We start from the raw sequence: 23,797 nt of genomic DNA on the forward strand, positions 1-23,797 counted from the left end.
AATCCCTGGAGTGGGGCTGTTAGACAACAGCCAGGCCAGCAATGGAGAATCGCCCTGCCCTGGCTGAGCCGTTCCCAGGGTTAATTACCCTCCTTGGAGACTGGCTCATGTGGGTCACTGCGCCGCTGTCAAGGGTTGAAGGTTTGCTCCCCACCTGGGCTCTGACGGGCTGTGGGCAGCTCGCCCCTTCTCCAGGCTAAATGCCCTGGGCTCCTCTTCTAGCCCTGCAGCCCCCCCACGAGCTGGCGGCAGCAGTGGCCCAGGGCAAATCCCCTTTGCTCCTGGTTCACCCCCTGCTCGGCCTAGAAGCACATTGGCCCTTTTGCCCCAACGCCCCCTGGAGCAGCCCTGCCCCTCCCTCCAATCGTTGTCAGGGAGGCTGCTCCCCCGGACGGAGCCCTGTCGCCTGCTCCTCCGGTGGGCGGCTGCGTCCGGCTGCCCGAAGTGCGCGTTGTGCCCGGCCTGCTCTCCCCACTGCTCCCCCGTTTTCAGGGGAGCTGCAAACTCTGCAGGGCTGATTTGATGTTTTCTTCCAGATGAAATGAGAACTGGCCCGGGGCCAAGCACGGAGCCCCCCGGCTGAGGCCCCTCCCGCGCCAGGCCCGTTACAAGGCTACGCCGAGCCGCGTGTCAGGGAGCCCACCCTCGCTCTGTGCCCCGCTATGCCAGGCTACCTCCCCACTGTACCTTGGCCAGCCTGCCCAGGAATCTCCCACGGGCTCCAGAGCCCTCCGGTGACTGGCATTAATTACAGCGCCCGCCTCGTGCTCTATTCATTGAGTCCTGGACCAGCCGCTCCATTGCGTGCCTGGGATCAATACCAGGCCGCCAGGCCGGAAATCGCAGCCCGTTTCGGTATTGGCACACCGGGCGCTGGCAGAGAGCACGGAGTCCTGGCTGGCTGACGAGGGCCCGGGCAGGACCCCAGGTCGGCGTCCCAGCTCTCGGGCATCTGAGGGCACGTTTCTCGCGCCGCACCCATGCACAGACAGGCTGGGCAGCCCCCGTGCTTTTCCTGCAGCCGGCCCTGCCCGTGCTAAGGGGGCCAACCCAAACCTGGAGCTGTGGCGGGTTCAGCTCCGGATCTGGATCCAGGCCATGGCGCTGGAGCCTGGCTGAGCCCTGGGCCCAACATGCAGCAGGAGCATCTCAGAGCCGAGTTCCACCCTGCTCTGGGGGTCCCAGCACTGGCGCAGCGCCGCCGAGCCCCCTGCTGCGAGTGCAAGACCCGGGCACCGCAGTCTGCCCAGGCCGGGGGCCGGGGAAGCAAAGGCAGCGAGGCGGGGGGCTTGGCTGGGAGTTGTTACCCTAGAGGAGAGGTGATCCCGCGCTTCTTGTGCCCGCAGCCTGGGGGCAAAGCAGGGGACCCTCCAAGGGGCTGGTCCTCCTGTGGGGAGACAGAGGTGAGGAGCAGGCAGCCAGAGTTCCCACCTTCCCGGAGGTGTCCATGTGCAGGCTGTGGGCTCCATCTCCCCCTGGACACCAGGCTCTGGGCCCCAGCTGCACAGAGATGAGCTCCAGCCCTGCACTCGCTTCCCCTCCCCCAGCCCCGCTCTGGCCCCTGGCCCTGCTCCCCTCCCCGCCCGGCTCCGGCTAGGCTGTGTTTGCTAATCCCACTTTTCACAGCTAGGCCCAGGCCAAGGCGTCTGTGGCGGGGGCTGGGCACAGGGGCAGGACCGGCCAGCGAGTGAGAACAAACAGCCAGAGACAAGATTGGGCAAAGCGCGTTCTCTGGGCGCCTGGGCTGCGTCAGGCCGGAAAGCGGCTCCCACTGAACACGGGCTCTGCAACAGCAACCCCCCTTCCACGAGTCCATTGCTGGCACGGGGACTCCTTTGCCCTGATGCTAATTGCACAGTAGGAAACTGTCAGAAGGGCCACCAGCCAGAGCTGCGCTCGGAGGCCACCAAACAAATTGTTGTGAGAAGCCCTGTAGGTAGAATAAGCATCTGGGAGGTGGGTTTATTCCATGGGGGGGGGGGTCTAGTGGTTGGGGGAGAGCCAGGACTTCTGGTTGTAGCCCTGGTTCTGGGAGGGAGGGGAGTGGGGTGTAGTGGTAAGAGGGGGGGGGGGAGAGCCAGGACTTCTGGTTGTAGCCCTGGTTCTGGGAGGGAGGGGAGTGGGGGTCTAGTGGTTAGGGGGGGGGCGAGCCAGGACTTCTGGTTGTAGCCCTGGTTCTGGGAGGGAGGGGAGTGGGGTCTAGTGGTTAGGGGGGGGGCGAGCCAGGACTTCTGGTTGTAGCCCTGGTTCTGGGAGGGAGGGGGGTGGGGTCTAGTGGTTGGGGGGGTGCCAGGACTTCTGGGTTCTGTTACCTATTTGCAGGGTGCCATGGAGGAGTCCCCCTCTTCTCTTGAGGGGTCTGTGCCGGGCCAAGGCTGCCCTGCCTCCGGATCAGCGCCGCTCGCCTATCGCCTGCAGAGGCCTCTGGGGCGCTGTAACAGGAGCGCAAGGCGCTGCCCACAGCTGAGCGGGTTCAGAGGCTTGTGGCTGGATTTTCCTTCTGCTGGAGCGACAGGCGGGGTGAGTAATGCTCAGCAGCCTGCGGGGCGGGAGCAGACGGGCTGAGCCGTGACTGGGCCCAGCTCCCTCAGTCGTGCCCCCCCCCCGCGAACGCGTTCAGAGCTGGGAGCCGCGGGGGCTGGGAAGCCAGGAGCGTGTCCAGGAGCCGTGGGGCTGCCCCATTGCCCACCCCAGAGAGACTTTGCGCCTTTCGTGCCTTCTGGGCCCTGGGTGGCTCTGGGGGCAGCAGCCCCTGGTGTCATTAGAGCAGGCCCAGGGGCGCTACGAGAAGCCCAGTTGTGCTGCCTCGGGGCTGGGCCAGTCGGGTCACTGTAGCGCCACGGGCCACGGATGCCTGGGTGCCAGCTGTGCAGGGAACGCTCTGGAGGCCAGGCCGAGCTGTAGCCTCAGCCTCCTACGCTGCTGGAGTGGGGGGCAGGGCTCTGCACCAGAGGGGTCCGCGCCCTCCCCCGGCTCCACCCACACTAGGGCTTTGCACCAGGCTCCGCCCAGGGGCTAGAGGGTAATTTACTCCCTACCTGGGCCCTGGACCCGGTGTCTCCCCACAGCTGGCGGCGGATGGGGATGCAGGGCCAGGTGTCTCCCCGCCTTTCTCTCGCCTGTGCATCCAGGGGGCAGGCTGGAAGGTCTGATGAGCCCTCCGGCCCAAAGCTCTAGGACTGACCAGTGTGTGGGGCTCCTCCTGCCAGGGCCCAGACACCCCCTGTGATGGGGGCAACCCCGGGGTGCAGCAGAAACCATTTGCCGCACAGCAGCCCCAGGGATCAGCCAAGAGGCAGGAAGGAATCCCCCTGTCCCGGGGCAGACAGGCAGCCCCAGGCCCACGCAAGTCCCGTTGATGCCTGGCAGCAGGACTAAGTGGGACTGAGGCCTTGCTGGAACGGATTCCCCGTGCCCTGGCCTAGGCCCCAATATCAGCTCCCCGGGGTGGTGGGTGACAAAGTGGGGATCCTATTTGCTCCGTTCACTTCGTTAGGTTCTATGTTGTCTCGACTGTCCTGTAGTAACCCACTGGCTGCGTCTAGATTGGCAAGTTTTTCCGCAAAAGCAATTGCTTTTGCAGAAAAACTTGCCAGCTGTCTACACTGGCCGCTTGAATTTGTGCAAGAACACTGACGATCTCATGTGAGAAATCAGTGCTTCTTGCGGAAATACTAGGCTGCTCCCGTTCGGGCAAAAGGCCTTCTGCACAAAAGCTTTTGCGGAAAAGGGCCAGTGTAGACAGCTCAGATTTGTCTTGTGCAAAAAAGCCCCGATGGCGAAAATGGCGATCGGGGCTTTTTTGCACAAAAGCGCGTTGAGATTGGCACGGACACTTCCACAAAAGTGCTTTTGCGGAAAAGCGTCCGTGCCAATCTAGATGCTCTTTTCCGCAAATGCTTTTAACGGAATGCTTTTCCGTTAAAAGCATTTGCGGAAAATCATGCCAGTCTAGACGTAGCCACTGTGTGCGCCTCAGTTTCCCTGGGCACTGCACCAATACTAGACAGGGATGGGAACTGGGGTGTGACAGCCTCCCGCACGGACACCAAAGCTGGGAGGGGGTGTAGCCAGGTGACACAAAGGTGGCAGGCGGGGCTGGCTGCAGGGTCAGGGTGGGCTGCTGGGTGTGTGTGAGTCTTGCTGGCTCGGGGGGCAGCCCCTGGGCCCCTCTTCCCCAGCTGGGTTGTCCTGGCTGCTCCTGGCTCCTGTGCTGACAGCCGAGACACATCTGGTGGTGGATGGGCATGCAGGGCCCTGTGTCTCCCCACAGCTGGCGGCGGATGGGGGTGCAGGGCCAGGTGTCTCCCCACATCTGGTGGTGGATGGGCATGCAGGGCCCTGTGTCTCCCCACAGCTGGCGGCGGATGGGGGTGCAGGGCCCGGAGTCTCCCCACAGCTGGCGGCGGATGGGAGTGCAGGGCCAGGTGTCTCCCCACATCTGGTGGTGGATGGGCATGCAGGGCCCGGAGTCTCCCCACAGCTGGCGGCGGATGGGGGTGCAGGGCCAGGTGTCTCCCCACATCTGGTGGTGGATGGGCATGCAGGGCCCGGAGTCTCCCCACAGCTGACGGCGGATGGGGGTGCAGGGCCAGGTGTCTCCCCACATCTGGTGGTGGATGGGCATGCAGGGCCCGGAGTCTCCCCACAGCTGGCGGCGGATGGGGGTGCAGGGCCAGGTGTCTCCCCGCCCCTCAGTCCCAAGGGGCCGTCTGGAAGCCGCCCCCTCCCCAGGCCAGACCCGGGCAGGTGTCTCACTTTCCGCGGCCCACGGGCGGCTGATGGGAACGGGGCAGAGCCCCCACCCCTTTGCTAGAGCAATGCCGCTGGGGTCCCGTCCCTTTGATCCCCCTTCCCTGCCCGGCAGCTGCCGACGCTCCGGGCTGGGCTCCGAGGCCCCGTCCCCATTCAGCTGGCGCGGGAGCCCCGCCCCCGGTGACGTCAGGGAGGGAGGGGAATCGAGGCAGGGCACGGGCAGGCGAGCGGCCGCACGCTCCGGGCGAGCGAAGAAAGGGATCCCCGATCCGCCCCCGCGCCGGGCCCCGCGCCCCCGAGGTGAGGGGCGAGCGGGGGGTGCGGGGCTCGGCTCGCTCGCGGCTGGACGGGCAGCGAACCCCTGTTCCAGGGGAGGCTGCAGCCCGCGCCCCGCCCCCGAAACTGACCCACTTTCCTTGCGCCCCCCGGCCTGGGCAGGGGCGAGCGCGCACACCCCGGGCCCGGCGAGCTCCCGCGTCCGTAGCTGCCGGAGCCCGAGCTCGCCCAGGGGCTGGGTGCACCGCCGCCTCCTGCAGCGCCCCGGCCGCCGGGCGGCCCTGCTGCGGGGCCAGCGGCGCTGCAAAGTTTCCAGGCGCTCGGGGGGGGCTGGCTACTGCCCCCCGCCCCCGAAAGCCCCTTCGCCCTGGGCGCGCCGGGGCTCCAGCCCGGCCAGCGGGGGCCCCTCAACCCCGGGGCGGGAGGGCAGCGACGCTCGCGAAAGGCTCCAGCCGCGTCCCCTTTCTCCGCTCCGGCTGCGCTGGGAAAACAAAACGCAGCCCGCGCAGCGAGTGGGCGGGGAGGCGCAGGGAGCGCGCAAGGAGCGCGCAGCGCCATCTGCGAGCCTCTCGCCCGCTCCTGGGGGGCTCCCGACGGCGAACCCCGCCCGCGCCTCCCAGGAGCCCGGCGCGGCGCCCCCGGCCGGATCGGGCCCTTTGGGGGCCCCCCCCGCCCCCCCCCCCCCGGCGGGCCCGGTCCCCGAGAGCGGCGGGCCCCGCGCCGGCCGGTAGGGGGCGAGCGCGTCCGGACCAGCCGGGCTTTGTTCCTGGCAGCCCGAGGCGCGGGGGGCTGCGGGGGCGGGGGCAGCGCCTGGCTGCTGGGGGGGGCTGCTGGGGGGCTTGGCTCTTCAGAGCCCCCCGCTGCCCTGCCCGCCCAGCCCCTCCTGTGTGGGGTGAGGAGCCCAGTGGGGAGAACCTGGGGGTCCCCCCCCCGTAGCCAAGCACCAAGGCAGCGCCACTCCCCTGCTCCCAGCGGCTGCTCTGCTGGCCTGGCCCAGCCACTGGGCTCTTGGGCTGGTTGGACGTGGCCCTTGGCACTGCCCCTTGCTCTGCCCTGGTGGCCCCCTGGGCTCTGTCTCCTGGCCCTTGGCACTGCCCCTTGCTCTGCCCTGGTGACCCCCCGGGCTCTGTCTCCTGGCCCTTGGCAGCGATGCCCCACGAGGCTAAGCCCTGTGCCCCTTGTCTCCTCGAGGTCACCCTGCCCCAGCAGTGCCCCCATCTCTTGCTCCGGGGCAGGCAAGTGATGGGCTGGCAGGCGGGTGCCAGGTGTCCAGGGCAGCCTTTGCTCTCCCGCTGCTCTGGCTCCGACACTGGCCCAGGTGTAGCCGGGCACTGGATCTGGCCGCCTGCAGCAGCAGCAGGAGCTGTGGGGGCAGAAACCAGCAAGGACTCAGCTTGGACCTCACGCTGCCCATGGACCCGCCCTGTCCCTCGGGCTGGCAAGAGGTGCCCTGGGCAGCCCTGGACCTGACCCCTCCAGCCCCCAGGCAGTGGCTGGGAGTTTGAGGTGCCCCGTGGGGGAAGGGCAGAGCAGGGTCTGAGCCCCACAGGGTGGACTGGGCCGGCGAGTTCCAGATGCCCCATTGGGCTGATGAGCAGGGGCTGCCCCCTTGACTCGTCCCAGCTGGCTCAGCCAGTGGTGTGGCCGGCTTCCTGGCAGGGCTGGCTGGGTTCCCACAGCTCCCTGCCTCGCTTCCCCTCCGGAAATCACTTCTCCCCTGCCGTGTCCTCTCCCCGCCCCAGGGGTGGGAGGCAGCTTCCTGCTTCCCTCTCGAAAACGCTACGCGCCTGCCACTGTCCGCTGGTCACCCTGCCAGCTCTTCCCTTTCCTTCAGCCCCGCCCTGTCCTTGGCCACCACGCGCACGCGGCCACTCCCAGGGCCTGGTAGGGGCACCGGGCACCAGCACCCCCCCATGGTTCTGCTAGGGCTTGACTGGGTAACTGGTAGGGGCTAGTGTGACTCCCGCCATGGCTGGAACAGCCCGTCTGTGGTGGGCCCAGCCCCCCTGCCGCAGCCCCGTCTATGGTGGCCGAGGCCCCCCCGGCCCCCCTTTTGACTCAGTTAACTGGTTCAACAGAAGGTTTGAGGCTTAACCAGTTACATGGGAAAAACCATCCAGTGGGCTGGTAGCACTTCAGAGACTGAAAACCTGTAGAGAGTCATGAGCGTCCGTGGGCACATCCCGCTCTGCTGCGCGCTGGCAGTGGGAAGCCCGGCTCTGGGGGTGCTGGCCGAGCACAGGGCAGGAGAGAGCCCAGCCTGCTAGAAATGCCCAGCTGTTCGCTCGGCTGCTCGGTCTCCGGCCGCAGAAGGTGCCGGGTGTGCAGGCGCTGACTCCGTGCTGGCTGCAGACTCTCCCCTGGCAATTGCTTCCAGAGCCCCTTGCTGGTATTGGTGTGCTCACTGGCCTTCACCTGGGCTGGTGTCATTCTCCCCGTGTTAGGGAAACTGAGGCACAGAGATGAAACTTGTCCAAAGTCGTGAGAGGGAGGCTGGCAGAGCTGGGTGGGGCCTAGGAGTTCGGGCTCCCTCTTAGAAGGGGCCTGTGGGGACTTGCTGATGTGGGTTCAGGTGGCCCTTTGGGCCCCCGTCTGACTGGGAAACCCCCTCACCCACTCTGCCCCTCCTCGGAGGATATGACAGCTGTGAGGTAGGGAAGGAGGGGGGCAGCTGTGAGTCAGCTGGGAAGAAGGAGCAGCCTTGCTGGCAGCCCTCTCCCCCCCCCCACCCCCCCCCCTCCTGACTCAGCGCCAGCCCCATTGATGGCAGGAAGTGGTTACAGAACCAGGGACCACAAGAAGGGGAATCGCTGGGCTTGGAAGAGTGGGGAGAGCTCCCAGCGGGAGGCGTTGGTGCACACGCCTGCTGCCTGGCTCCGCGCCTGTCCTGCAGCCCCAGGCCTGGGGGGCCGGGCGATCGCTGCATCTCTGCTAGCCCCCAGACGCTGCTCCCGCAGGGACCCAGGTGTCCTGCTGCCCGTGGGTTCCTCTCGGACACTGGGCAACCCCCCCCAGCTTGGTTCCCTGGCTGCTGGGTCAGGCCACTTACTCTTCTGTGGGGCTGGCTCAGCTCGGGGGCTGGGGGCTGCGCAGCTTGGCTGGGAGCTTGCTGCGGGGGAGGGTGGGGAATCCGAGCTGGTGTGGGGGGAGGGGTCTGTCTCTGGCTCCCCCTCCCCCAGCTGAGTGCATCTCAATGGCTCCCTTGTCCCTGTTTCCTGCTTGCCCATGTGACTCGGCTGCCCCATAACCTGCCTCTCTCTCTCCCCCAGGCCCAGAGCAGCCAGGGCACAAGTGGAGCTGGGTGTGGGGAGGCCAGACCAGCCGCGCCGTGGGGCAGCATGGATGCCACCCTCCCCGGCCTCGCCCTGCTCACCGTCTGCCTGAGCATGGGCACCGCTCATGCCACCTGGTGGAACCTGGTGCCCAGGAAAACCATCCCCTACAATGGTGAGTGGCGCCTGGGCAAGGGGGGGGGGGCGTGTCCTGGCCCTGTGTCAATATGGGGGGGTCCCTGTGCTGGGCTGGGGGTGTGTCCTGGCTCTGTCGGGGTTCCCTGTGCCGGGCTGGGGGGTGTCCTGGCTCTGTCGGGGTTCCCTGTGCCGGGCTGGGGGGCTGTCCCAGCTATGTCGGGTACGCCCAGCCCCGGTTGTTAGCACAGCACCATTGCGGTGCCCTGTGCCTGGCTCGGCTTTTGGGCATCCTGGCTCAGCACCATGGGGCTGATGCTCCCGGGGCCCGTCCTCTGGGGGCCTGTCTGATCAGGCATTACACCGGCTGCTAGAGGGCGGGAAGGTGGCCAAGGGGCTGGGAGGTGTGGGGCTGGGAATGCCTGGTCAGAGAGGCCCCCAGGGGCCGGCCCTGTGGTGCAGAGCTGGGGTCTGGGATGGGCAATGTGCTTTAACAGAGCAGTTGGGGTCCAGCCCCCCAGTGCTGAGATCGGGGTAGCTTTGGAGAGGGGCCTAGGGAACCCCCCAAATCCCGGGCAGCTCCACGGGGCCATGTGAGCGTGAGGGGCCTGTGCCCACAAATCGCCGCCTTGGGGGCGGCTCCTAGTGTGGCCTGCACCCACCCCCGGAGAGGAAGGGGGGCCCAGGGGTCAGGTGCCGGCTGAGCTGGGAGAGCTGCCCCCCGTTCCCGTGTGTCCGGGGGAGCCTCTGGAGCCTGTGCCCTCGGGGGGGCCGTGTGGCCCAGGGCCCCGGGTCTGGCTTCCGCAGCTGGAGCTGGGGGATGCAGAGGACAGGGTGGGGGTGAGCTGGGGTGTGCTCCGCCCCAGAGCCACGTGCTGGAGGGGGTGCCACAGTTGCTGTGAGCCCACGGGGGGGGGGGGGGAGACTGGTTTGGGGCCAGCCCGTTGCCCGGGGGCGTCTCTGGACCGTGGGACACTGGGTGGCGCCCATGGCCCGTTCTCCTCAGCGGGCAGGCGACTGCCCACCCGGATCAGTCCCTGGCACAGCCAGGCTGTGGGCGCTGGGCTTCCCAGGCGCAGGCGCCGCTGGCAGCAGCTCCCTTGGCATGGCAGCGGGCGCCCCTCCCCCTCCCCCAGCTGACCCGCCCGCCGGGACTCGGCTGGGCCTGCTGCTTGCCCTGCCCGGGGGGCTGCCCCTCCGGAGGTGACCTCAGGTGTTTGTGCCAGCCGCGTCCCTGCGCAGTGATCTCATCCTGTTTGCTGCTCGCTGCCTTCCCCAGGGCCCTGTCCCTCCTCCGCGGCCTGCCTCCTGCCGGGGCCACGTTCCTCCTCCGCGGCCTGCCTCCTGCCGGGGCCACGTTCCTCCTCCGCGGCCTGCCTCCTGCCGGGGCCACGTTCCTCCTCCGCGGCCTGCCTCCTGCCGGGGCCACGTTCCTCCTCCGCGGCCTGCCTCCTGCCGGGGCCACGTTCCTCCTCCGCGGCCTGCCTCCTGCCGGGGCCACGTTCCTCCTCCGCGGCCTGCCTCCTGCCGGGGCCACGTTCCTCCTCCGCGGCCTGCCTCCTGCCGGGGCCACGTTCCTCCTCCGCGGCCTGCCTCCTGCCGGGGCCACGTCCCTCCCCCGCGGCCTGCCTCCTGCCGGGGCCACGTCCCTCCCCCGCGGCCTGCCTCCTGCCGGGGCCACGTTCCTCCTCCGCGGCCTGCCTCCTGCCGGGGCCACGTCCCTCCCCCGCGGCCTGCCTCCTGCCGGGGCCACGTCCCTCCTCCGCGGCCTGCCTCCTGCCAGGGCCACGTCCCTCCCCCGCGGCCTGCCTCCTGCCGGGGCCACGTCCCTCCCCCGCGGCCTGCCTCCTGCCGGGGCCACGTCCCTCCCCCGCGGCCTGCCTCCTGCCGGGGCCACGTCCCTCCCCCGCGGCCTGCCTCCTGCCGGGGCCACGTCCCTCCCCCGCGGCCTGCCTCCTGCCGGGGCCACGTTCCTCCTCCGCGGCCTGCCTCCTGCCGGGGCCACGTCCCTCCCCCGCGGCCTGCCTCCTGCCGGGGCCACGTCCCTCCTCCGCGGCCTGCCTCCTGCCGGGGCCACGTCCCTCCCCCGCGGCCTGCCTCCTGCCGGGGCCACGTCCCTCCCCCGCGGCCTGCCTCCTGCCGGGGCCACGTCCCTCCCCCGCGGCCTGCCTCCTGCCGGGGCCACGTCCCTCCCCCGCGGCCTGCCTCCTGCCGGGGCCACGTCCCTCCCCCGCGGCCTGCCTCCTGCCGGGGCCACGTCCCTCCCCCGCGGCCTGCCTCCTGCCGGGGCCACGTCCCTCCCCCGCGGCCTGCCTCCTGCCGGGGCCACGTCCCTCCTCCGCGGCCTGCCTCCTGCCGGGGCCACGTCCCTCCCCCGCGGCCTGCCTCCTGCCGGGTCCACGTTCCTCCTCCGCGGCCTGCCTCCTGCCGGGGCCACGTCCCTCCTCCGCGGCCTGCCTCCTGCCGGGGCCACGTCCCTCCTCCGCGGCCTGCCTCCTGCCGGGGCCACGTCCCTCCTCCGCGGCCTGCCTCCTGCCGGGGCCACGTCCCTCCTCCGCGGCCTGCCTCCTGCCGGGGCCACGTTCCTCCCCCGCGGCCTGCCTCCTGCCGGGGCCACGTCCCTCCTCCGCGGCCTGCCTCCTGCCGGGGCCACGTCCCTCCTCCGCGGCCTGCCTCCTGCCGGGGCCACGTCCCTCCTCCGCGGCCTGCCTCCTGCCGGGGCCACGTCCCTCCTCCGCGGCCTGCCTCCTGCCGGGGCCACGTCCCTCCTCCGCGGCCTGCCTCCTGCCGGGGCCACGTCCCTCCCCCGCGGCCTGCCTCCTGCCGGGGCCACGTCCCTCCTCCGCGGCCTGCCTCCTGCCGGGGCCACGTCCCTCCTCCGCGGCCTGCCTCCTGCCGGGGCCACGTCCCTCCTCCGCGGCCTGCCTCCTGCCGGGGCCACGTCCCTCCCCCGCGGCCTGCCTCCTGCCGGGGCCACGTGCCTCCTGCCGGGGCCACGTCCCTCCTCCGCGGCCTGCCTCCTGCCGGGGCCACGTCCCTCCTCCGCGGCCTGCCTCCTGCCGGGGCCACGTGCCTCCTGCCGGGGCCACGTCCCTCCTCCGTGGCCTGCCTCCTGCCGGGGCCACGTCCCTCCTCCGTGGCCTGCCTCCTGCCGGGGCCACGTCCCTCCTCCGCGGCCTGCCTCCTGCCGGGGCCACGTCCCTCCCACGGGCCCCCAGCCCCCAGTTTGGCTCCTGGCGCCCGGCCGGAGGGGAGGGGCGCTCTGATTCCTGGGGCCAGTGGGGGGGCTCTCGGAGCCGGGGGAGGGGCACAAACCTGCCTTTGATCCCCCCTTGGCTTTCGCCCTGGGGGTCTGACCCTGCTGGCCCCTTGGAGTGTGGGCAGGGCATGTGCGACCCCCGCCCCTCCTCCCAGGCTCCCCCACTGCTGGTGCCCTACCTCGCCTGGGGGTGGGGGCTGCTGGTTGGGCCCGTTTCCCGGCACGGCCGGGGGTGGGTGCCTGGCACTGGGGGTCTGAGGCCTGGTCACTGGGGGTGGCTGTGCCCCCCGCGTGGGGGCTGGGCCCTGGAACAGCGTCTCGGCAGGCTCCCCTCCCCCGCCCTGGCGAGTGGGGGACGCGGCTGATTGAAGCCAGGTGCCCGCTTTGATGGGCCGGGGCCTGTGGCCGCGCCGCTCCCGGCTCTAATGGGCCCCAGCTGGCGGAGCAGCCCAGCCAGCCCCCTCCCTGCTGAGGCCTCGGTTCTCTGCCCTGGGAGGCCTGATCTCCATGGGACTGGCCCTGCCCCCGCAGTGCTCCCGCCTGGTTGTGGGTGCCTGTGCGGGGGGGCTCGTGCCCGTCTGACTGGGGCTGCCCCAGACTCTGCCTGCAGCCGGGGGCAGGGCTGAGCTGGCCGTGGGGCTCTGGCTTGAAGCCTGCTGGACCCACGTTGCCCTTTGCTGCCCTGGGTTCGGGAGCTGGGGAGACGCCCCTGGGTGGCCTAGCGGGTCCCTCCCGTGCCAGCTGCCATGTTGCAGGTGGCAGCATCTGGGACCCAGCCCCTGCCCCAGAGCCACGGTTCCAGGGGCCATGCAGAGCCGGGTCCTGCCCCGGGCTGCTGTGCTCTGGGGACTGGGGTACAGGAGGGGCCTGGAAGTGGGGTCCCTCAGTTCCCCGAGGCGCGGGGCTGTACGTGGCCTCAGCACCAGCCGGGGGTTGGGCAGCGTCCTTCCCTGAGCCTCGCAGGGCGACGTGGGCTCGGCTTGCAGCTGGGAATGCGAGCGGGCTGGCAGTCGGGGCTGGGTTTCCTGCCGTCAGCTTGGCCCAGCTCCGCTTACAGGCCGGTGTTGCTGGTCCCTGCTCCCCTGTCCGCCTGGCTGCCCGGGGCGCGCGCTGCGCCAGGCTGGAAGGGAGCAAACCGGGGCTGCGTGGGCGACACCTGGCAGCCCTCCCTGCCCCGGCCCAGCCTGGCTGAGTTAGTGCGGTGGGAGTCAATGGGTCCTTTCTCCGAGCGGCGCAGGCCCTGGGGGCGGGGCGGGGGCCCCTCTACCAGGGCCAAGCTGAGCCCCCTTCCTCCCCCCGCCGTCCCCTACAATGGCTCCCTTGTCCGGCCTGCGGGGGGGCATGGCCCTGCCCTCACTGGCTCTGTGCACCGTGGGCCTGGGCCCCAGGAAGGGGCATGTGGGAGCTGTCTGTCTCCAGGCTCAGGCTGTCTGTGGACGGGGCCACGCGCTCAGGGCTGGGCGGTGGTTGGGAACGAGGGGCATTGCCAGGGGAGCCCAGGCTGGCTAGGCGGCTGTGGCTGGCTGCCAGACCAGAATCCCTGGAAGCAGCTGGCATGCCCTTTGGCCCTAGGCGGAGGGGCAGTGGGTGCGGGCAGTGCGCCTCGCAGAGCCCCGCCTGCGCCCGTGCCTAGGGTCTGGACAGCCACCACCCAGCCAGAGCCCCTGCCTGCTCCCCGGAGCCCCCTCCCGTTCCCCAGCCCCACCCCAGAGCCTGCACCCCCAGCGGGAGCCCCTCACCCTGGGCTGGGGCAGGGGTAAGTGAAAGAGGGTGGGGGAGAAGGAGCAATGGAGGGAGGGGCTGGAGTGAGTGGGGTGGGGTTGGCGGGGGCTGTTGGCTATTGAGGTGTGGGGGGGTTAGCTCTCTGGGCCAGCAGGAGTGTATCTCAGGAACTGTGGTTCGTGGAGTCCTGCCCTAGGGCCAACCCAGATGCAGCCTTGTCCCCTGCTAGCTCTGGGCATCCCTCAGCCTCTGTCCCGTGTCAGCTGGGACCCCCTGTGCCCTCCAGTCCATTGGCCCAGGGCTGGGCAGCCAGCAGGACGCTGCAACACCCGTGACCCACTTGCCCCGGGGCGCAGACGTGCTTGATGGCTGGGGCAGGGTGGGAGCCCCGTGTCTGCCCTGTGCCCTGGCTGGTGGGGCCTGGTAACCTGCGTCTGGGCTGCCAGGAGCAGGTGGGTGGGGTCGGTTTGGCAGGGCCAGGCCTGGGCTGGAGTCTGCAGGCCCCGATTCCCTGAGGCCTTTCACTGCCCCACAGAGCTGAAGGACGTGGCCAAGCGCTTCTCCAAGGCTGGCGTGTCCCACTACATGACGCTGACGCTGGGGGAGGCCGAGAAGGTTCTGTACGTGGGTGCCCGTGAGGCCGTCTTCGCCCTCGCCACGGGCACCATGGAGCTCAAGGCAGCGGTAAGGGGGCAGTCCCATTGGCGTGGCCCCTGTGCCCGCGTCTGGCGGGATGGAGCTATGGGTCTGTCTGGCCTAGCTGCAGGAGCTGGGATGGGCCAGGCTGCTCCTGGCTCACCCCGACCCCCCTGCCTTGACAGATCTCCTGGGAGGCACCGCCAGAGAAGAAGGTGGAATGTATCCAGAAGGGCAAGAACAACCAGGTAAGCCAGCTGGGCACAAGGGCGCCAGCATCCCTGCCCGCTCCCAGCTGTGCCCTGCGGCCTGCCACCCTGGGCCCAGGCCAGCACGTCCCTGCCCTGGCACAGCTGGTGGGAATGGGGTGGGGGGACCGGTACCCCCGCTAACCAGCCCCTTGCTCCCCAGACCGACTGTTTCAACTACATCCGCTTCCTTCAGAGCTACAACAGCTCCCACATGTACGTGTGCGGCACCTTCGCCTTCCAGCCCAAGTGCACCTACATCGTGAGTACGGGCGGGAGCGACACGCTCACCTGCTGGCGGGGGGCGCTCTGGGGCTGGCGGAGCCACGAGCTGCCCTCCCACCAGCTCCTGCCCCCCACAGCGCCCCCTGCTGGGAGAGGCTGGGCTGGAGTAACTCGAAGCCCCCCACCCCACCCAGCTCCTGCCCCGTTCCCTATGGCACCCCCTGCTGGGAGAGGCTGGGACAGGAATAGCCAAGAACTGCCCCCAAGGCTGCAGCGCCCCCTGCTGGGATGGTGGGGCCACCGCAGGCTGGGCGTACCTGGGGGTACCTCTGGACTGAGGGACACTCCGCCGCGCCCAGGGAACGTGCTTGTTCTTCCGCAAAAGAAGCAGAAGAGCAGACGCGCTCTCGGAAGCCCTGGCGTCCGCGTGCAGGGATCTTCCGAAAGGGGTTTTCCGACATTCGGCCCAGTGTGGAGGGAAAAGCCTCTGGCGGGAACAGGCGCGCCCATGGTGGAGCGCGCCGCGTGCCGTGGTCCCAACGACCGTTGTCGTCTGGACGCAGCCGAGTGGGGGAGGAGCAGGGCTGTGCCCCGGGGGCTGCCGGCCAGCGCGGAGCTGTCTTGACGGGGGGCGTTCTTGGGCCCTGCCTCTGCCGGCTGCTCCCCGCGGGGCCCCCTGACCCTGTGTGTGGGGCGTCTCTTCCAGGAGCTGTCCAGCTTCTCCCTCAACAGGCTGGCCTTCGAAGACGGGAAGGGGAAGTGCCCCTACGACCCGGCCAAGGGACACACAGGCCTCATCGTGGGTAGGTGGCCCCCACGTGGGGCTCGGCCGGGGCGGGGCGGGGAAGCTGCTGGGGGTGTCTGCCCCGGTTGACGCTCTGCCTTGCCGTAGATGGCGAGTTGTACTCGGCCACGCTCAACAACTTCCTGGGCACGGAGCCCGTGATCCTGCGCAACTTGGGCCCCCGCTACTCCATGAAGACGGAGTACCTGGCCTCCTGGCTCAACGGTGAGGGGGCATTCGGGGGGGTCCCCGGCGGAAGGGCGAGAGGGGCAGCTGTGGGGGGTCCCAGCTCAATGGTGAGAGGGGGCATTCGGGGGGGTCCCCGGCGGAAGGGCGAGAGGGGGCAGTCATGGGGGGGTCCAGGCTCAACGGTGTGGGGGGGCAGTCGCGGGGGGCCCCGGCGGAAGGGCGAGGGGCGGCAGTCGCAGGGGGTCCCGGCTGAAGGGCGAGGGGGGGCAGTCGCGGGGGGTCCAGGCTCAACGGAGAGGGGGGGCAGTCGCGGGGGGTCCAGGCTCAACGGAGAGGGGGGGCAGTCGCGGGGGGTCCCGGCTGAAGGGTGGGGGGGGCAGTCATGGGGGGGTCCCGGCTCAACGGTGAGGGGGGGCAGTCGCGGGGGGGAGGTTCCTGGCTGAATGGGGGAGAAGGGCGTTGGGGGCCCAGCAGCCCCCTTTGTGGGGGGGAGGGGACTGTCAAGTGGCTTGGAGAGGAATCCCATTCCCACAGGCCCAGCCCAGCTTGGGCCTGGCCGGGGGCACGGGGCTCCGGGGGGAGGGGCCATCAGCAGCCTGGGGGGGGTCCCCACAGGCCCCGGTCTCACACGCCCCCCCCTTCCAGAGCCCCACTTCGTGGGCGCCGCCTACGTGCAGGAGAGCGAGGGCAGCAGCAGCGGGGACGACGACAAGCTCTACTTCTTCTTCAGCGAGCGGGCCGTGGAGTTCGACTGCTACGCCGAGCAGGCGGTGGCCCGCGTGGCCCGGGTCTGCAAGGTGCGGCGGGCGGCGCGGGGAGGGAGCCCAGGGCGGGGGCCTGGCCTGGCAGCAGCCGCACAGACCCGGCTCTCTGGGGCTCTGCCAGGCAGGCTGTGCCAGGGCTTGGCCGGGGAGCGGGCAGGGGCTCTGGGGTAGGGCCCTGCCCCTCACACGGAGCCTCCCTCTGCCCAGGGGGACATGGGCGGCGCCCGGACCCTGCAGAAGAAGTGGACGACATTCCTCAAGGCCCGGCTGGTGTGCTCCATCCCCGAGCAGCAGCTGCACTTCCACCGCCTGCAGGCCGTGCACACGCTGGGCGGGGCCGGCTGGCGCGACACCTCCTTCTTCGGCCTCTTCCAGGCTCGCTGGTGAGCACCGGGCGGGGGGCAAATGTGGAGCCCCAGACCCCTGGGCACCCGGGCTCCTGCTGCCTCCGTCCCGCCCGCCTGTTGTGAGCTCCTCCCCCCAGCGCTGCCCCCCAACTCGCACCCCTCCCCGGGCAGGGCAGGACTGTGAAATGTCCCCCGGCTCCCTCTGCCCCACTCCCAACCCGAGGCCGGGGCTCACCCTCCCTTCCCTGCAGGGGGGATGTGGATGTCTCTGCCGTCTGCCAGTACCACATCGAGGACGTGCGCAAGGTCTTCGAGGGGCCCTACAAGGAGTACCGGGAGCAGGCCCAGAAGTGGGGCAGGTACTCGGACCAGGTGCCCAGCCCCCGGCCTGGGGCGGTAAGTGCCGTGGGGACCAGGAGGTACCCGGTCATCCCCGCAGGAGTGCCAGCGGCACTCGTCTCTGCTGGGCACAAAGGGGGCTGAATGCTGCCCCCGGAGCGCTCAGATGTGCCCCTTTGGGGTCTGGTGGGCACTCACTGATTCCCCACCCCCCGGCTGCATGGGGCACCTCCTCTCTGCCACCCCTACCCTGCCTGCCAGGGTCCCTCCCCCAGCACTGGTGCTTCCCGCTGCCTCTGCTCCCCATGCTGCCGGCTCAGCTATGCCCTGCCCCCCAGCTTGGCTGCTGCCCTTGGTGCCCGGCCCCGGTGACCCTCTCCCCTTCCCTGCAGTGCATCACGGACTGGCACCGGCAGAATGGCATCGTCAGCTCGCTGGAGCTGCCCGACAACACCCTGAACTTCGCCAAGAAGCACCCGCTGATGGACGAGCCGGTGCTGCCGCGCCACGGCCGGCCCCTGCTGCTCAAGAAGGGCGCCAACTTCACCCAGCTGGCGGTGGACCGGGTGCGTGGGCTGGACGGGGTCTCCTACACCGTGCTCTTCATAGGGACAGGTACCCACCCCTCCCCTGCCAGGGCCCGTCCTGCCTCCACCTTGGAGCCAGTTCTGCCCAGCCCGGGGCCTGCGGGTTACTGGGGCGCCATGGGGAGTCCCCCCACAGCTCCCTCAACCCTGCCCCATGTCTCCACCAGGTGATGGCTGGCTGCACAAGGCCCTGGTCCTGCCTTCCCATGTCCACCTCGTGGAGGAGCTGCAGGTCTTCGAGCCGGCCCAGCCCATCGAGAGCCTTGTGCTAGCCCCCCAGAAGGTAGGGGCAGGGCACTTTGGGGGCAATGGGAGGGATGTGGGGGGTGCCCCAGGCTGTTGTGGGGGGCAGGGATGCTGGGGGGGAGGTCCGATGCCCCAGGAAGTTGGGGGGGTGGGGATTTGGGAGAGGTGTGGTGGGGGTGCCCCAGGAAGTTGTGGGAGGTCTGGGGGGCAGGGTGTGATGCCCCAGGCGTTGGGGAGTGTCGTGTCTCCAGGCCTTGCTCCCCAGCACTGATGTGATTTTTTTTTCCACCCCCGCAGAAGGCGCTCTTCGCCGGCTCTCGCTCCCAGGTGGCGCGGCTGCCCCTGGCCGACTGCGCCAAGTACCACTCGTGCGCTGACTGCGTCCTGGCCAGGGACCCCTACTGCGCCTGGAGCCGCAACGCCAGCCGCTGCCTCCGGGCCGAGGGCGCTGACAGGTGAGGGGGGGGCTGGCTGCCCAGAGCCGTGCGGTGCCCCCCGGCTGTGCCCGGATCTGGCTGCTGAGGGCCGTGCGGTGCCCCCCGGCTCTGGCTGCCGAGTGCCGTGCGGTGCCCCCCGGCTGTGCCCGGATCTGGCTGCCGAGTGCCGTGCGGTGCCCCCGGCTGTGCCCGGATCTGGCTGCTGAGTGCTGTGCGGTGCCCCCGGCTCTGGCTGGCGTAGTGCGGGCCAGGGGCAGGGCGTGGGGCTGTGCTGACGCTGGGTCTCTCTCAGGTCCCTGCTGGTCCAGGACGTGGTGACCTCTGACACGGCGCTCTGCAGCCTGCTCCGAGCAGCCCCCTCAGGTGAGAGGCCGGGGTGAGGGGGGCAGTGTTTCGTAGGGGGGCAGTGTTTCGTAGGGGGGCAGTGTTTCGTCCGGGGGCCCATCTCAGCATGGCCTTGGGGGAGGACTTCTGGCTCTGCTGCCGATTGCGGTGCCTCTCGGGGCTCAGGCTCCCCTGCAGGACAGCGCGGCCGATGGGTTGGGAGGTGCCGGGTGGAAGCTGCCCTGGGCTGCATGTTTGGGTTCCCCTATCCCAGGGCCTCTCCTGGGTGGTCCGGAGCCTCCAGGAAGGGCACTTGGCACGTGGCTGCCAGTCCAGCCCGTGACACGGCCACGTCTCCTGTCCCCGTCCTCCAGGCCACAGCTCCCCCTTCTGCCCTGGCACAGCCTGGCTGTGCCCGTGTGTCGTGTGGTTTGATTGATTTTAGATCCAAGGGAAACCAGGAGTCTCCCGCGAGACTTAGCCACTTCCTTATTTATTGCCAGCGTTAAGCAGTTAATACAGTTGTTTCAATTTCACAAGCCTGAAACACAATCCCTGTACAATTTAAACCTGGAATCCTGTAAGTTCTAAAGCAGCTAAGACAGTGCCTAGGAGATCTAGAATACAACACTAGAGCCTCGTCCTCATACGCTTCATCCTGGTCCCTTTGATTCCCACCCGTTGGGACGCCACGCAAGGGCCTAGTTACTGCTGCCTCCCTCCCATCGGTTCGTCTCGCTAAGCCCATGGCACAGCCGAGCAGCCTTGGTCGTCCTAATCATTGATTCCGTCGTGTGTAAGATCCCTCAATGCCCAGTGCCCCTAGCAGCCTGCCCCTCGGGGTGTTGCTGCTCTGCGCGCGGTTGGGTTTTCTGGCTGCGTCTGTCACTTGCTCATCAGACCCAGAGGTTCCCGTCCAAGGCTGCCTGTCGTGTGTCGCTGAAGCCCTCCCTCTGCATTGTTATCCAAACTTTCCTGCCTCGCAGAGCTTCTCCTCGGCCTGGCCTGTGTGCTGCACGCACAAGACTGGGGCAGGCCTGGGCTTTGCTTGTTGGAGAGCTGCACTGTGGTCACGGCAGGGCCATCCAAGCTGCCCTGGACCGCTGTTTCTCAGCCAGCGGGACGGGTGCCCTTGGGGGGACTCGACAAGTCTGGGGGGTACGTCCACGCAACTGACATCTGGAGAGAACTGAAGTTTTTTACAGCGCTTTATTACTTTTGTACTTTTTACACCCAAAAATGTCATTGCCCGCCCGGCTACGATTAAGTTGTTTAAACAAGTGTGTTGCAACGGTAGAAAAACGTTTGTCTGAAAACTGTAGGTATGGGGGGTACTGTATGAAGAAGAGGTTGAGACGCTGCCCTACACCGTGTGCCCAGCTCCTGCGGGAAGCCAGCAGTGTGTTGGCCACGCGGCATGCGCCAGTCCCAGTAGAGCGGCCTGGCAGGTCTGGGCTGCTCTGGTGCCAGGGTGGGGCTGACCCCTTCTCCCCTCTGTCCCGCAGTGAAAGTCACCCCCAAGAACATCACAGTGGCTGCCGGCACAGACCTGGTCCTGCCCTGCCGCCTCACTTCCAACCTGGCCCGGGCCCGCTGGACCCTCAATGGGCGGGAGCTGACGGAGGAGGCCTCCGTGCACTACGACGCCCGCCTGCAGGCCCTGGTGATCCTGGGCGCGGGCCCCCAGCACGGCGGCGCCTACCGGTGCTTCTCGGAAGAGCAGGGAGTGCGCCTGGCAGGCGAAGGCTACGCCGTGGCGGTGGTGGTGAGCCCGGCTGCCACGCTGGAGGCACGGGCCCCGCTGGAGAGCCTGGGGCTGGTGTGGATGGTGGCCATCGTGCTGGGGGCCGTGTGCCTGGTGCTGCTGCTGGTGGTGCTGTCCCTGCGGCGCCGGCTGCGGGAGGAGCTGGCCAAAGGCTCCAAGGCGGCGGAGAGCGCCCTGGTGTACCCCATCGAGCTGCCCAAGGAACCGGCCAGCACCAAGCTCGTCCCCAGTGCCACCTCGGACTCGGACGAGAAGCTCTGGGACCCCGCCAGCTACTACTACTCGGACGGCTCGCTCAAGATCGTGCCAGGCCACGCCGTGTGCCAGAACGGCTCGGCCACGCCCTCGCCCCCCGCCAACGGCATCCCCGGCCAGCCCCTGCCCTCCCCGCCTCCCCACTCGCCCAACCGCATGCACCTGGGCAGCCTCCGGGGCTCCTCCTCCAACGGCTACATCCGGCTGCAGCTGGGCGCCGAGGAGCGGCCCGGGTACGGCGACCTGGCGGAGGAGCTGCGCCGCAAGCTGCAGCAGCGCCAGGCGCTGCCTGACTCCAACCCCGAGGAGTCGTCCGTGTGAGCCCGGCCTAGGGCCGCTGGCCCAGCCACAGCTACCTCACCCAGGGCGGGGGCTCCGGGCTCCCCGCCCTGCCTGCCCCGCCCCGCCGGGGGCCTGGACTTCAGGGGTTCCAGAGCCCCGTGGCCGCTGTCAGTATTTCAGGGGCTTGGGCCTGGGCCGGACCCCACAGGACTGGGCCTGCAAGCAGCAGGCTGGGATCCCTGGGCAGGGACCCACGAGTCTGCCCCAGGCCCCGGACGGACGGACAGATGGACGGCTTGGGCCTCGTGCCTGGCGCATGTGCGGGTGGAGGCCGGCTGGCCCCAGAGGTGCAGCGCCGTGACGCTGGCTGCTTGCCCACCCTGGCTGGCCTGGTGCTGGCCACTGGCCGATTTGGAGGCGGCGGGTATGTGACTGGCCTCCGAGGTCTCTGATTCTATGGATGCCTCCGCCCGCGGCTGGGTGGGAGTGAGGGCAGAGGCTCTGCATTGCATGCTGGGAGCAGGGTCCCCTCCCCGTCACCTGGCAGGGGTTACAATCCTGGAGGGGTGGGGAGGGGGGGAGCAGCCAGACCTGACCCCCCTCCCCTGTGACCTGCATGCTGGCCGTTGACTGATGGTGTCCTTGTGCCCTGGGTGGGGGAGGGGCCGTCCTTGTGCCCCCCATGGGGCTCCAGTCAGCCCCCCCAACTGCAGAGGTGGACTTGGTGACTCTGCAATGCCCTCCCCCGTGTGGCCAAGGCCGTGGGGCAGGGGTTGCTAGTGTAAATCTCTCCCCCCCCCCCCACCTGTCTCCCTGCATCCTGTTCAAGCCAGTTCCTGGCCCCAGCTCCCCCCCCAGCTGCTGCCCCTCCCCTTTTTTGGTGTAAATAAGCAGCGAGGGCCCTGAACCCGTGTAAGTTATTTGCTATGGAAATGTATTTATTGCCTGTAAATATTGGAGTATTTTTATATTAAAAGTAAAAGGGGGCGAGACTCCAGCTGGCATGTGGGGCGCAGGGCTGGGGCCCTTCCCCCGGCCAGGCTTGTCCTGGGCCTGGCGCTGCGGGGGAGGGGCTCGGGGGGCAGGCCGAGTTGGGGGAAAGGGCGCTGTGGGTTTTGGAGCTAGTCCTGCTGCCCCAGCCCCTCTTGCTCTGGGCTGGGCCCTGCCGGCTCTCCCGGCCCGGCTCGCGTGCCAGAGCGCAGGGCCCAGTGCTGGGTGGAGGGCTGGTCCCAGCCCCGTCCGTGAGCTCATGGAAAACAGAGCAGGCGGGCTATAAAAGGGCATTGAGCCTTCCCGGAGTGGAAAAAGCCCTGTTCCCCTGGGAGCGGCCTCCCTGCCAAGGGGGAGGGCCTGGAGCCCTGTGGAAGCAGCAGCCACGGGGGGCTGCCTCTGCTGGGCTGGGGGGAGCTCCCCCCCAGCCCCTCTGCTCCCCCCATGGGATCAGCTCAGGCGGGCTTGGGTGCACCCCCCAGCACAAGCCAGGAGCCTGAGAGCCATTCTCTGCTGTGGCATCGGCTCCAACTGCCTCCCTCGGGCGAGCGCCGGGCCTTGCTGTGGGCCGGGTCCTGCCCCCGTTCCCCAGGTGCCGCCGGGGGACTGAGCCAGGAGCAGCCAAGCAGCAGCTGCCCCTCTGGCGCCAGCCCAGGTGCAGCGGGCACGCAGCCAGGCCCCGGCGGGTAGCTAAGGCTTCGTGCGGGGCTGATGCCCAGGGTCCGTGCTGGAGGGGGGCCGTGGGACTGGCAGGGGCTGCACCTGACTCAGTTTCCCCACTCGTAGGCCAGAAGCACAGGCCCTGCTGCCAGCTGGCCACTGTCCGATCCCCCCCAGCCTCTGCCCTGGCCCAGCACTGGCTGCTTTCAGGGGCCCCCATCCGGCCCAGTTTAACCCAGTGCCCGGCAGTGCGGGGGCAGGGGAGAGCATCCCAGCTCTGTGCGGGGCAGCGCCAGGCCTGGCTCCCTGGTTTTTCTAATTAATTACCGGAAACAGCTGGGAGCGAGGAGCCAGGGAGGGGGAGGGGGTGCACGGGCCATCACGCTCCCTCTGCAGCTGGAGAACAGCCCAGGCTGCTTTCCTCAATATCCTCAGGGGAGTGTGGACTCACTCCTCCCGCCCACCCCTTGCAGCTGGGGAAACCGAGGCAGAGCTGGCTCGGGCCACCCAGCACGTTCACAAACAAGCTGAGCTGAGAACCCAGTGAGCCTGGTTGCTTGCCCTGCTTCCCAGCAGCTGCGGGGGGGTCCCTGCCTCAGGCATGTGAGGGGCTTGGACCGTGCTCCGGGCGGGGGGGGACATCAGAGGGCAGGGAGGGAGGCAGGAGCTGCTGGGAAGTGTGGGCTGTAGGGCTGGAGCGGTATTTGCTGGGGCTGCACCCTAGAGCCACCCCTTCCATGGGGGCCCCACCCAGGTGGCTGCCTGTGCAGGCTGGCCCTGCCCGGGGCCCTGTGGTGCTGGAGCGGGCCCCTGCCTGGTTTTGCTGGGCCTTCTGTCAGAGCCCCAGCCTCGTGAGCTCGTGGTGGCCAGGCTGGGGTCTGGGGCAGTGTCCCCCGGGCTGCCCCCCCCCCGCTCTGCCTCCCTGCCCAAGGACTTCCCCAGGCTCCAGGCCAGCCTGGCACCATGTTCAGCTCATAGCGGGCAGAGGGGCCAGGGCACCTTCCTTCCAGGCCCCCCTGCAAGGTTAGTGAATTCAGCCTGCCTGGGCCCTGGGGGGCATGTGACCCCCATGCAGTGCCCTAGCGAGGCCGGTCCCTCCACTTGCATGACTGGGGCTGCAGCACCCTCTGCTGGTTCAGCAGCAGCCCACAGCTGGGACTGCCCCACGTCTTTCCATGGGGAAATTCCAGGCTCCTGCCCCCCCAGCGCCCGGGGGCAGGGCTGGCTTGGAGCCAGGGCGCAGTGTGTGCGTCAGGCCCGGCCGCTGAGGAAACAAACAGGCGCTGGGCTGGGAAAGGAA

At 69.2% G+C, this 23,797-nt stretch overlaps 1 protein-coding gene across 2 annotated transcripts; it reads left to right on the top strand.

The window, feature by feature from the left end:
- The first annotated feature begins 2,321 nt into the window (after positions 1-2,321).
- On the top strand, positions 2,322-21,840 carry SEMA4C (semaphorin 4C). 2 transcript variants are annotated; one of them, XM_075910661.1, is made up of 15 exons: positions 2,322-2,520; positions 8,301-8,478; positions 13,955-14,103; positions 14,241-14,303; positions 14,467-14,565; positions 15,235-15,331; positions 15,421-15,537; positions 16,147-16,298; positions 16,473-16,648; positions 16,864-17,008; positions 17,344-17,566; positions 17,706-17,821; positions 18,082-18,239; positions 18,514-18,584; positions 20,051-21,840. In XM_075910661.1, the coding sequence occupies exons 1-15, from the start codon at positions 2,329-2,331 to the stop codon at positions 20,884-20,886; spliced, it is 2,772 nt and encodes a 923-aa protein (XP_075766776.1). In that variant the 5' UTR covers positions 2,322-2,328; the 3' UTR covers positions 20,887-21,840. The 2 variants fall into 2 exon arrangements, with proteins under 2 accessions (XP_075766776.1, XP_075766777.1); XM_075910662.1 differs by lacking the exon at positions 2,322-2,520 and adding an exon at positions 4,629-5,055.
- Positions 21,841-23,797: the final 1,957 nt, after the last annotated feature.

Source organism: Pelodiscus sinensis, chromosome 28 (assembly GCF_049634645.1).
Source record: "Pelodiscus sinensis isolate JC-2024 chromosome 28, ASM4963464v1, whole genome shotgun sequence".
Classification (NCBI taxonomy): domain Eukaryota; kingdom Metazoa; phylum Chordata; order Testudines; family Trionychidae; genus Pelodiscus; species Pelodiscus sinensis.

What these genes read in the sequence shown, in the direction of transcription:
- SEMA4C (XM_075910661.1), top strand. Translation starts at nt 2,329, where the DNA reads ATGGAGGAGTCCCCCTCTTCTCTTGAGGGGTCTGTGCCGGGCCAAGGC. An exon ending in CTGCTGGAGCGACAGGCGGG is followed by an intron (nt 2,521 to 8,300) that starts GTGAGTAATGCT and finishes TCTCTCCCCCAG; the next exon opens with GCCCAGAGCAGCCAGGGCAC. An exon ending in CGTGCTCTTCATAGGGACAG is followed by an intron (nt 17,567 to 17,705) that starts GTACCCACCCCT and finishes TGTCTCCACCAG; the next exon opens with GTGATGGCTGGCTGCACAAG.